Consider the following 11,084-nt stretch of genomic DNA (forward strand, 5'->3'; position numbering starts at 1 on the left):
CCACTGTGCGTAGTTCATTCTGCTACTGAGTGGTGCCGCTGTTTCGTCTTCTCTTTCCTTGGTGGGGGTTCCAGCTTGGGGCAGCAGTGAACAAAGCTGAGTTCTGAGAGTGCCAGTGGTGCCCTCTTGTAGATGAAAAGGCACAGCTTCTCCCGTAGGCCCTCTTTTATCCAAAGTCACACTGCAAATGCACAAATGCACAGTGTATCTGCTGGGTTGGAGCCAAGAGTGGATCCCTCAGGAAGATGGTGCATGAAGGAGAGAGAGAGGGAGAGAGACAGAGCTGAACCCAGGGCTCCTGGAGTGAAGACAGTCAAGTCACGTGCTGATTGAGAAACTCATCACTCTTGAGAAATTGCTCACTTTTGATGGATAAGGCTGAGAACTCCTTTATGTCCCCTGTTCAGAGCCCTGTGCCTGCCAGAAAGATGTGCAAGGGCAGATCCAGAAGAAACTCCTTGAGGCACCTTCCCAAGTGACAGCCCACCAGCTCCCCTTTCTACGTGCAAGGTATTCCAGCCCTTCAGACCCTCTATTCCAGGTTGGTCTCTCTTTAGGTCCTGCCCTTAGGGAACTTGCTGGTCCTTAGCCCCTGCACGGAGAAGGGACAAAGCCACAGAAAATACAAACTCCAAAGGGACCATACATGGTCCTCCCGCCAAGCATCACCCTCAGGCCCCTGTGGGAATGGCTCTCCTCCTGTTCACCAAGTTGGAGTACAGTAGACAGCACCTGTCTGGCCTGTGCCTGTGCAAGGCCCTGAATTCCATCTCAGCACAGAAAAAGAATTCCCAGAACACAGTAGACATCCTCTGGACAGAAAAGGAGTGGGCAGCTGGCCAAGCTCCAAGTGCCACTTTCTTCCTTCTGTGGTTGTAAAAAAAAAAAAAAAATCAATCTGTGGTGCCTGGGATAGAGTTCAGTGGCACAAGCACCTGCCTGGCAAGTACAAGGTCCTGAGTTCGATTCCTGGTACCAGAAGAAGAAAAAAGAGAAAGAAAAGAGGAGAGAAAAGAGGGGAGAGGGGAGAAGGGAGAGGGAAGGGAGGAGAGGGGAGGAGAAGGACAAGGGGAGAGAGAGTGGGAGAGGGGAGGAGAGGGGAGGGAGAGGGGGAGAAGGGAGGGAGGAAGGGAGGAGGAGGAGGGAGGAGGGAGAGAGAGAGAGAGAGAGAGAGAGAGAGAGAGAGAGAGAGAGAGAGAGAGATTCGTTCCCAAGAAGACTTGTTCCAAGCTGGAGTGAGGGTGAGGAAGCTGCAACTCTCAGGCACCAGCTGCAACTCCATGGGTGAGGACCATCACCTGAGGCTGCAGGCTGCTTCCTGGAGTGGGTCCTCGGCAGCCTGCGCAGCAGGATCTCTACCCCAGGTGCAATGGGACCTGGGTTTCCTGCTTCAAGGAACTGTTTTCGCACTTGGGCTTCGCCTTGCTTGACACTTTCCTGTCTGTCGCTGGGCTGAGCTGTGCCCGGGCTTGGCGCCTGCCTGGGCGGCTTCCCCAGCTCCGGGTCACTTAGGGCTCCTTCTCATGGCAAAGGGTGCGGGCCTGTGCGGAAGCGAAGGAGCCGGCTCTGGGGACACCAGTCTGTGGAGGCGAGGGCAGGCGTCCCCTCCCCTCCCTTATCTCTACCCCCCTCCTGGGCAAGGGGAGCCCTGGCTGCCCCCTGACCTGTCCCAGTCATCCCCTTTCCTCCTACCCCACCACCCGGAGGGACCCTTTCCCGCTTGCTTTTCCTGCCTGTGGTTCCCAGTCTCCCCCACCTCTGAGTCTCCGCAGCCGATCCTCACGGGCTCCTCATCCCTCCCTGGCGGTTCTTCTCCGTCTCCTCTCTGCCTCCTCTCTGCTCTGACACTCCAGCCCCTGCTTTTCTTTCTTTCTTTCTTTTTCTTTTCTTTTCTTTCACGCTTTCGTCCTCCTTTCGCTGCAACATGTTTGGCCATTTCATACTGTATATTTCACTCATCTATTATCTGATTTTCTTTTTCTTTTTTCTTTAGGAGATTAAGCAGAAAATTTTATTGGAGAAGAGGAATGGGTAATAGCAGTAGCTCCCAAGAGACAGGAGGGGTCCCGAAGAAATGGGTTGGTCAATCTGGCTTCCTTTCAAGGAGCAGACAGAACTTAGCCGAGTACCAGCACTAGGAGCATAGTGCTCAGGAAACACAGAATGATCTGATGGGTGGGTGGGTCCTCCCCTCTCTTCAACTTTCCTGTGGCCCCTGACACCCCAGTTTCCTTAAGGAGGGAGAACATTTCATTCTCCATGTTTTGTTTTTGTGGTGTTTTTTTTTTTTTTGGTGGAACCAGGGATTGAACTCAGGTCCCTGTGCTTGCCAGGGAAGCTCTTATTCCACTGAGCCATCTCCTCGGCCCCTCACAACAAACCTTTTTTGAACACTTGTAATGGTTGCTGGCCTCATGGAGCTTACTACCTTCCCGAGTGTGTGGGAGTTCCGGTGTGGACAAGCCACAAATAAACAAATCTGTAGCTCTAAGGCACAAACGGCCCATGAATAAAGCAGCTGAGCATTTTGTGTAATCCTCAAGCCCTAACCTTGCTCTTGCTACAGTCCCAGTGCCAACAAACATGGTTGCCGCTTCAACAGCCAGACCCCGGGAGGCCGAGGCAGGAGGATCACAAATTCACCCCAGCCCTGGCAACATAAGGGTTTAAAGACACTATCTCTCAAAATTAAAAACAAAAATGAACATTGAAAAGACTTGGGTGTATCTCAGTGCAAAGGCCTTGGGTTTGAGCTCCAGTACCCCCCAAACAAACAATGGGGGGGCGGGGAGATGGCTCAGTGCAATAAGCGCTTCCCTGGCAAGTGCAAGGGCCTGAGTTCAATCCCCAGTTCCGTCAAAAAAAAAAGAAAAAAAGAAAAAAAAAACAACGGGGGGGGGGGAAGACCCACAAATGAGAGAATTGGGACCCACAAGAGGGCAGCTTTGGTCCCCAAAAAATATGGTCCCTAAGAGGGGACTAGGAACAGAGGCTGGAGCACTGGTGCCAGCTACTTCCTCCTGCAGCTGCTCCTACGATCTCAGACAGTTGAGGAGGGGGGAATACTCCCTCTGAGAGCAGGAAGCATGCACCCCAGAGCTGGGAGCTGGAAGTCACAACCTGCGGCAGTGGAGTCCATGCTGGCTGGCCCCGAAGCGCTGTCAGGGTTTCTGTTCTGGCGGGGCTGTCCCCTCTGGTCCGGAGAGTGCGCTCCCCACTGGTGCCCTTCCAAACCTGTGTCCCGAGACTACTACATTTTGCTTTTCTCTTAGTTGATGAGATGCAGACTGTTTTACGTTAATTTTAATCTTGAAATGTCAGATGGGCTCACTAAAAGAGATCTAGAGATTTTTTAAAAAGTAAAAAGATGATTACAAAAAGTATTTCCTAGTAGAAAGCAGAGCAAAGTAAAATGGAGACCTACTGCCCAGTACCGGCTTTGCTGGGCAAGCTTCCTGCTGTCACCTATCTGGAGTTCTGTGGGTCATATGGTGAGGCCAGTAACCCTTTCTGTCCTTCCTTCTAGCCTAGCAATGCTGTTTTCTAAAGAAAAATGAAATTTGAAAGTGACTTGAAATCTAGACGTTACTGTAAAACATGCAGGGATGAGCCACCAACTGGGTCCCCAGGTGAAAGACGGCAGCTTTGCACTGTCCGCTGTGTAACACCCAACAGCACTTTTACGGCGAGACCATTGAAATGCACTGTGTCTTCCTTCTCTGTCTATTGGGAAGACGCTGAAGAGTAAACCCGGGGTACGGAGCTTGGTTCCTGATAGGAGACTGAGCCACTTGTCCCATCCCTGCCCTCAGGAATTCCAAGTGTTCAGGCAAGGGCCCCCCAAAGAAAAGAAAGAGAGGTCTACTTGGCTCTGCACTTCGATTTGATCTGTTCTCGTTTTCTGCATTAGCAGGGTCTGGCCTGACTGTGCTTGGCTACCCTTGGCCCCAGGGTTTATGCAGGGGTCTTAACTGTACCACCGGCTGTCACAGAGGGGTCTTCTGGCCCAGGGCACTAAGGCCAGCCCAGGGTTTGAATGCTGGGTGGACTAAACACAGTGGTGTGCGTTCCTTGCGGGTCTCTCTGCATTTGACCTGGAGATGGCGCAGCTCTGCAAAGGCGCATTTCCACCCGGGAGGAATCAGTTAGCCTCTGTGGCTCCCCAGCTTGTTTCTGTAGGATTTTCTTATTTCCATCAAAACGGGGAGATCTTGGTTGGGGAACACACAGGTTTTATTTGTTTTTTAAATTTTTCTCTGGATGCGGGGACTTAGAGGTTTGTTTCTGCTGGGCGCTGGGGCCTCCACCCCAGGACCTGAGATTGTGGCCCCCAACACTGCACGATATTTGTAACAACCCTGTGTGGGTCTCACCTGGAACACACTAGAACCCTGACACTGGGAGACCTTTGCTGGTCTCACCTGGACATGTGGCATCCGTTGTGCTTTAATTTAGTTTTTTGAGGAATGTGGATGTCCATGCTTCCCTCGCGTTTAACCTACAAGTTTGCCTCTACCTCGGCACAGACCTGCTCAAGCACCAGAAGCCTTTATGAAATGGAAATTCGATGTATTTCTGCATCCGTGGGAGACTCTTTAGAATTCCTTGTCAGAAGTCTCACTACTTGTTGTGGGGCCCTTAGATGACAGCACTTAGTAAAAAGAAGTAAAAGAAAAAAGAGGCTGAGGATGCCCACATTGCTAAATCCTCTCCACAGACCATGGGAAAGGAAAGTGGGAAGAGGGTGTGAGAGGGCCTGGGCCAACATCCCCAAGCCAGCCCAGGGACACCTTCCTTAAAATAGTCTGGCTTCTGAACCTCTGACACCCACCCCCACGCCCAGCGGCCTCCTGGGCAAGGGCAAAGCCTGGGAACCCAGAGAGGCAGCTGAGGACTCCTCCAGCCCGGCCAGCCCAGTGAGGCCTTGAAATGCTCTCTGCTCCGGGCAACGCTGCGGTCGAGCTGGCTCCCCTCCTCCAAGAAGGAGGGAGACAGAGAGGGAGGGTGGCCAAGAGAGATGGAGGGAAAACAAAACACCCCGAAAGAGCAGACGCTGGCCAGCCACCTCCGGTCCGTCCTTGAGGGAGGCCTTGAGAGACATGTGGGGCACTGGGCCCGCAGCGAAAGCGCCAAGAAACCCGCAAGTGTCTCTGTTGCACTTTCAGAGTCGGAGAACCTTTATGGACTCAGTTTCCAGCCCAAGAGGAGAATATCAGCGGGTGCTGTGGCCAGAGAACTCAGCCAGGGGCCTGAAGCAGGGAATCAGGTCAGAAGCTAAGCCAGCCCTGGGACACCCTGCAGCCATGCAGAAAAAGCCAGTTGCCACTCTCCACTCCTGTGCAAAGGGTCGTGATGTGCAGGTGCCCGTGCAGATGGTGACGCCAGACGCCCAACTGGAGGACCCTACTTGGCCTCGGCCACAGGGAGGGCTTTCCTCTCCGGCACACTAAGTCCCAAGTCCCTGGCTTGTTGCTGAGAACAGGCACTGTTTAGTTCCCAGGTTTGGCCCTGTTGGTCCTCTAAAGGTCTAGCGCTAGGGAAGGCAGAGCTGGGATCTGGGTTTTCTGAAGCCCCAAGCAGCGGCGGGAAGAGCAGGCTGGGGCAGGCCGCTTCTGCCCAGGCCCAAACTCTCCATTCAGCGGAGAGCCCTCACCGCCCTCCACTGGCCTTCGGCTTTGTGTCTCTCGCCCTTCCCGAAGTGGACGAGGGCCTGACTCAAAAGCAGCAGGCAGACCACAGCGCACGGCCTCCGGAGCCCCTGGGACGGCCTCCCCGTTACCAGGCCTCGGTCCCGGCGCCCAACTCCACACTGGCTGTGTGGCTGGTGGACTGAGGGCCCCGCTGGCGAGCGCGTCCGGGGTGGCATCAGAGCGTCCCATGGAGCAGCCCCGCGCCCCGGACACCTCAGTTTCCTCTCCTCTTTGGGGCCACTCCCGACTCCACAATCCTGGTTGAGGGGAGAGAATTCCCCGCACCGTCGCGCTCAGTTCTTCCTCTGGGATTTTCCTGAGAATCCCCAGGAGCTGGCCACGATCCCACGTGTAGGGGGGTGCTTCCTTCCAATCAGCCCCGGGCCTGGTCTGGTCCCCGGCGCCCAAGGTCCCTCCCACGGCCAGGGAGCGCACAGCCGATTCTCCTCTGCTGCAGCGGGTATCATCCTGGGCTGGTCCGAGCAACGTGGATCTCCTTTAGAGTCGCAGCCCAGCCCCCTCTAGATCCCTCTGATCTAGTGTGAGCAACCTAGGCAGCGGAGGCAAAAGCAGCAGCTAAAAAAAAAAAAAAAAATCAAGCGTAACCGAAAGCGTGAGAGCCGCAGGGCGGGCGACTGTTATCTGGGGCTGAAGGCTGCGGTAATCGATGGGTTATTTTTACGCGGTAATAGGGCCCTGTGATTGCTCTATTAACCTTTAGACCTGGCTGAGGGACTCTCCGCGCACGGCCCGCTCGCCTGAGCCTGCGGCGCCCGCGTCCGCCCCGGCCCCCGCCCCAGCCCGGGTCCCACGCCCGCCCCGCCCCCACCGGGCGACGGCGCCTCCGCGCCTTGCAGGTCCGAGCGCCGCTGCGGGGAAGGCGGCGAGGCTACAGGGCGGAGGCCCGGGAGACGGGAGCGTCTCGGGGAAGCTGCACGAGAGTTTTGCATAAATACACAGAACCCAGGGCCGGCGCTGGGGTTCTCGGCGCCTTGCTGTCTCCTGGGGCCGCCGGGAAGGCAAAAGGGAGGCTTTGCCTTCCACGCTATCACTTCAGGGCCAAAGCCGGGATCTGAAGAGCCCTCAGCCTCCGCGGGGTCCAGGGCAGGGAAGATCCCCAAGACTCCGGCCTGGACACCCTCAGCCAACCTGGAACCCGGGCGGCCTGTGTCCCGAAGGGTCACCTTCCTCGCCACGAGCCAAGCCCTGCGCCCACCACTGGCCCAGAATCCCTGGGGTGGAGAGACTGGAAGGGAGAAGACCCCGGCAGAGCCGCCAGCGGGTTCGCCCTCGGGCCGGGAGGTGGGCGCAGCCGCGCCTGGCGGTGGCACCTCGGCGTTTGGCGAGGCGATCTCGCGCCTGGACTTTGCCTGAAGGGGCGCTTCTGCAAAGCCGTGGTCCTGCGCCCCGAGGAGCAGCTGGCCGCGCCCCGCCCCGCCCGGCACGTGACTTCCCGGACCAATCGGCGCCTGCGGGCCGCGAGCAGGGCCCAGCTCTGGCCCCGGGCTGTGGACTCGCGGGCGCTCGGCGCAGTGGCCGCCAGAGGCTCCGCCGCCCCGCAGCTCCCGGAGCGCCCAGGGGCACCCGCCCGCCCGCTTTCCTGGAAGCTCCTGGCCCAGGTAGGGCTTCCCCCTCTCCCTCCGGGTCCCGTCCGCCGGGGGTGGCACTTGGAGCAACTCCGTCCGCGCGCGATCGCCTGAAAGGGGTGAGGTGGCCACTGAGTGGAAGACCTTGGTCACTCCCCTCGGCTCAAATTGGCCAAAGGCCGCCCCGCTTTTGACTTTGCATAGCTACCGCTTGTGATCTTAGGGTGATTGGGACCCAGCGCACAGGGGTCCGCGAAGAGCGCTTGGATTCTTTTCGCGTGAACTTGAACGCTTAATCCTCCGGGGTGCGCACAGTTTCCAGCCCTTGTTTGCGCTCCGAGGCGGGGGCCTGGGTGGCGACGGTGGCTCTGGGAAATCAACCTGACCGGCTGACCCGACGCAGGCCGCGAGTAGCCCAGGGAACAGGGACGTGGAGGAAAGTGTGTGAGCCACGGGGGACTCGGGGACGCCAAGGGTCGGTGGAGGCCAGTGGTTCGGAGGGCTGGAAGCGGCGAAGGCCTGGCCTTACCCCCCTGCGGCCAGCCTCACCTCTGGACGGGTCCCAGGAGCCGAGGCAAGGCTACCGCGCCCAGCTACCGCAGCCCTGCGCCTGCTCGCGGGTGGCACTGGCGGAGGCCGGAGCGCAGGCAGCCACGGCTCCCTTCCCGACCCAGGACCCTGCATGGTTCGGCCTGGGCCTGAGGGGGAGAGCGAGGGTTGGCTGGGAGGCGAACCGCCACCAGACTGGGGGAAGAGGGCCTCTGGGTCGGGTCGGAGGACGGAGGTAGGCAGAAGCCTGGCCCGCGCCGCCGCAGAGTTGGGCAGGCACCTTGGAGTTGTTTCCTGTGCTTTTAGAATACCCCCGGCCAGGTTTCGATTTTTATAGAAGGAAAAGTTTCAGTGGGGTGACTCGGTGATACCCCCACCGATTTCGTCTGCTTTTCCTCTTCGCTGGCTAGGGAGTGAGTTCGCGGGTGACAGGTTTCTCGCGCGGCAGGCCGAGCGCGATGGTGTGAGCAAGGTAGAAAGAGAAGGAATCATGTGTGAAGGGTCGCGATCCTTAGGCGCTTTCAATTCTCCCACTCTTAAACGTAGATGGAAAGAGCACTGTTGGTGAATTCGAGAAAGCAGAAGGTATCTGGTTTGGGCCTGCGGACTCGGGGTGAACTGGGGTGAGCGATCAGGAGAAGAAAACGCGGGTGTAGCTGGCCTGGCTTGCACCGGGCTGGGCGCCGCTAGACTCCCTCTGCTGCAGGCCAGCCGAGGCTGATTACTGATGCAAGCTGCAAAAGGTGTAGAGGGGTATTTTCTTCACCTTCTATTGTTCTAGTAATCCAACTTGGAGGTAAAGTATCAGCCATTTGAAAAGGCAGGGAATGTACTAAACTCAAGTGTTAGGTCTGTAACATTTTCAGCGTTTACATTTAAAAACTCCAAGTTAGCTCCTGTAGGTATCCTGGGAGTTAAATCTCCCCTTTTCCTCAGTTTTGGGAGAAAAGAAAATGTTACAGAGTTATCTTTTTAAACTGCAAGAATTAAGTATTGTAAATGATACAATGAAATAAATCAATTACTTGATTTTAAAATTTAATACTGGATATTTTAGTAAGGTAGGCCTACATATTTATTTATTTATTGAAGCCCAAAGATTAGTAGGAGCTAATTTTTTGGCCTTCATTTTCAAAGAGAAAAGTTGGTGACCTCAGGTCAAATTTTTCTGTATTTGTTCTCTAACCAAACTTGCTGGAAGAAAATACCACCAAATCAAGTTTATTGTATATTTTAAAAGCAAATAAATAATTACCATGTGTCTATTACAATAGCATTAATTCCATTATTATTACTAGAACTATTGCAAATACATATATATGAAGAATCCCATTTCCAGAACTTTTACAGTAGTAAAGGTGTTCGTTGATTGTGGTACATACCAGGTCTCAGCTATTTTCTTCCTTGTGCCTGTTACCACCACCATGTAGGGCCTCATTGTGCATGCAGCCACGTATTTATAATCCTTTCTCCTAGTTCTCATAATGACAATGACACAGGTTCCTTTAATATTTACACTCCTTAGTGGAAGAAACTGAGCATAGGTTAAATGGTTGGTATCAAGGTATTCATGCAGTGAGTGGCAGGGCCTGGGTTTAGTACATGGCTCTGCTATTATTCTTGCAATGTTCCTCTTGCAATAAAAAAAGAAAACACTGTCAGGAGCAGCTGCCTCTTCAGGAAGAGAAAAGGTGTGGGGAAGTGGACAACTTCAAGCTCTGGAGCCCTCCGGATGCCACCCCCACCCTCTGATTGTACTTTGATCTTAGTTGAGTTTCAAAACTTTCCAAGGAAGGCTTCAGTTCCCTCTTTCGTAAAGTGAGGAAAGACAACTTTACTCAGTGGGTTTGTAAAGAAAAGACCTGAGGCACTGGCAGGTATGTTACAGTAGAGCTCTTGCTTTTCAGAAAAATTCCTGGGTTGTTGCAAGCACGGGCTGCTGGGACATACACAGCCAAGTCCTAGGAACTGTCCTTTCCCCAGGCAGTTGACCTCGTGCTGATTCTGTGTGTGGTGGACCTGCAGCTCCACAGGGGAAAACCTGCTGGTGAATTAGAATGGCTCAGGGAGTTCTGTCGAGTGACCTTGTCCACATTCCGCCTTGGTTGCTGGTCCCCATGCATAATCTGTACAATGTCTAAAATATATCTATTCAGGACCAACATGTAGTTTGTCTCATTTGACACCCATACGGTACAGACTATGGAGAATGGGTCTGTCCGTCCATTTTAGGAGATTTAGCAGATTGCTGCTCATGCATAAACATTTAGACTTTACCTCAGCTTTGTAAAAATAGATTACAAACAAAACTTTCTTAGGTTGCTGGTTTTTATAAAGTTTGTCGTCGACACCCCCCCCCCCATCCAAAGTTCTTTCCTGGCCAGGAATGTTTGGGGAGACGAGGGTAAAGAAAAACCACGAGATTTCTAAGGTCCCAGGCCTTGGCTGGAAACCTAAACCCTCAGATTTAGAAAATACTGTAGCAAAAAATATATTTGAAGAATAAGGTAAAATTAAAGTCCTTGTCGGTGAGCAATAGACAAATAGCTGACCTAGACAGACCACAAGCAATATGTGCAGGCCCCAGTGCCCGGACCCCAAGTCCCCAGGGCGCCCTCCCCAAGGCAGCCTGACCCCGCTGCCGGGGCAAAACAAAGGCTGCAGCTTCCCGAGGAAACGCGCGGCCTCGGAGCTGGGCCCGAGGCGGCGATTTCGTTTGCAGGGCGGCGGGCCGAAGCGCCCCGGCCTGGGAAAGTGGTTCCGGAAAGCTCGGGGATAACCTCTCTCTCTCCGTCCCTCTTATTTCTCCTTCAGGAGCGCGGCTGCAGCGCCGGCAAGGAGCCGCCCGGCCCTCGGCGTTGGAGCCAGACCTGCAGGCCGCGTCCACGACGCGGTGACCCGGACGCCTGCGCTCGGCCACCTCGCTCCTGCGGCCGCCTGTGCATGCTCCGGATTTACGGCCCGGGGGAGGCGCCTTCCCGCGCCGCCGTCGGGAACCAGCAGACACTGGGATTTTCCCGCGTGAAGGACAGCCGGGTCTCTCGCTTGACGCTGGATTTAAGACTCACCCATTTTTGAGCGATCCAACCCTCCCACCTGGACTGGGACCTCCGTGCCGAGGCCGCCGCTCGCCCCCAGCCAGCCGCCCGCCCGCCCGCCCGCGGCGATGTACCAGAGCCTGGCCATGGCAGCCAACCACGGCCCCCCGCCCGGGGCCTACGAGGCGGGCGGCCCGGGCGCCTTCATGCACGGCCCGGGC

The 11,084-nt window shown here is 55.4% G+C and overlaps 1 protein-coding gene across 1 annotated transcript; it reads left to right on the forward strand.

The window, feature by feature from the left end:
• The first annotated feature begins 3,412 nt into the window (after positions 1-3,412).
• LOC111816626 lies at positions 3,413-11,078 on the forward strand. The gene is made up of 5 exons (XM_023714636.1): positions 3,413-3,491; positions 5,640-5,824; positions 6,412-6,547; positions 6,771-7,309; positions 10,640-11,078. The coding sequence occupies exons 1-5, from the start codon at positions 3,413-3,415 to the stop codon at positions 10,901-10,903; spliced, it is 1,203 nt and encodes a 400-aa protein (XP_023570404.1). The 3' UTR covers positions 10,904-11,078.
• Positions 11,079-11,084: the final 6 nt, after the last annotated feature.

Source organism: Octodon degus, unplaced genomic scaffold (assembly GCF_000260255.1).
Source record: "Octodon degus isolate 3935 unplaced genomic scaffold, OctDeg1.0 scaffold00036, whole genome shotgun sequence".
NCBI classification, from domain to species: domain Eukaryota; kingdom Metazoa; phylum Chordata; class Mammalia; order Rodentia; family Octodontidae; genus Octodon; species Octodon degus.

What these genes read in the sequence shown, in the direction of transcription:
- LOC111816626 (XM_023714636.1), top strand. Translation starts at nt 3,413, where the DNA reads ATGGAGACCTACTGCCCAGTACCGGCTTTGCTGGGCAAGCTTCCTGCT. An exon ending in CCACACTGGCTGTGTGGCTG is followed by an intron (nt 5,825 to 6,411) that starts GTGGACTGAGGG and finishes ATTAACCTTTAG; the next exon opens with ACCTGGCTGAGGGACTCTCC. An exon ending in CCTGGAAGCTCCTGGCCCAG is followed by an intron (nt 7,310 to 10,639) that starts GTAGGGCTTCCC and finishes TTTCTCCTTCAG; the next exon opens with GAGCGCGGCTGCAGCGCCGG.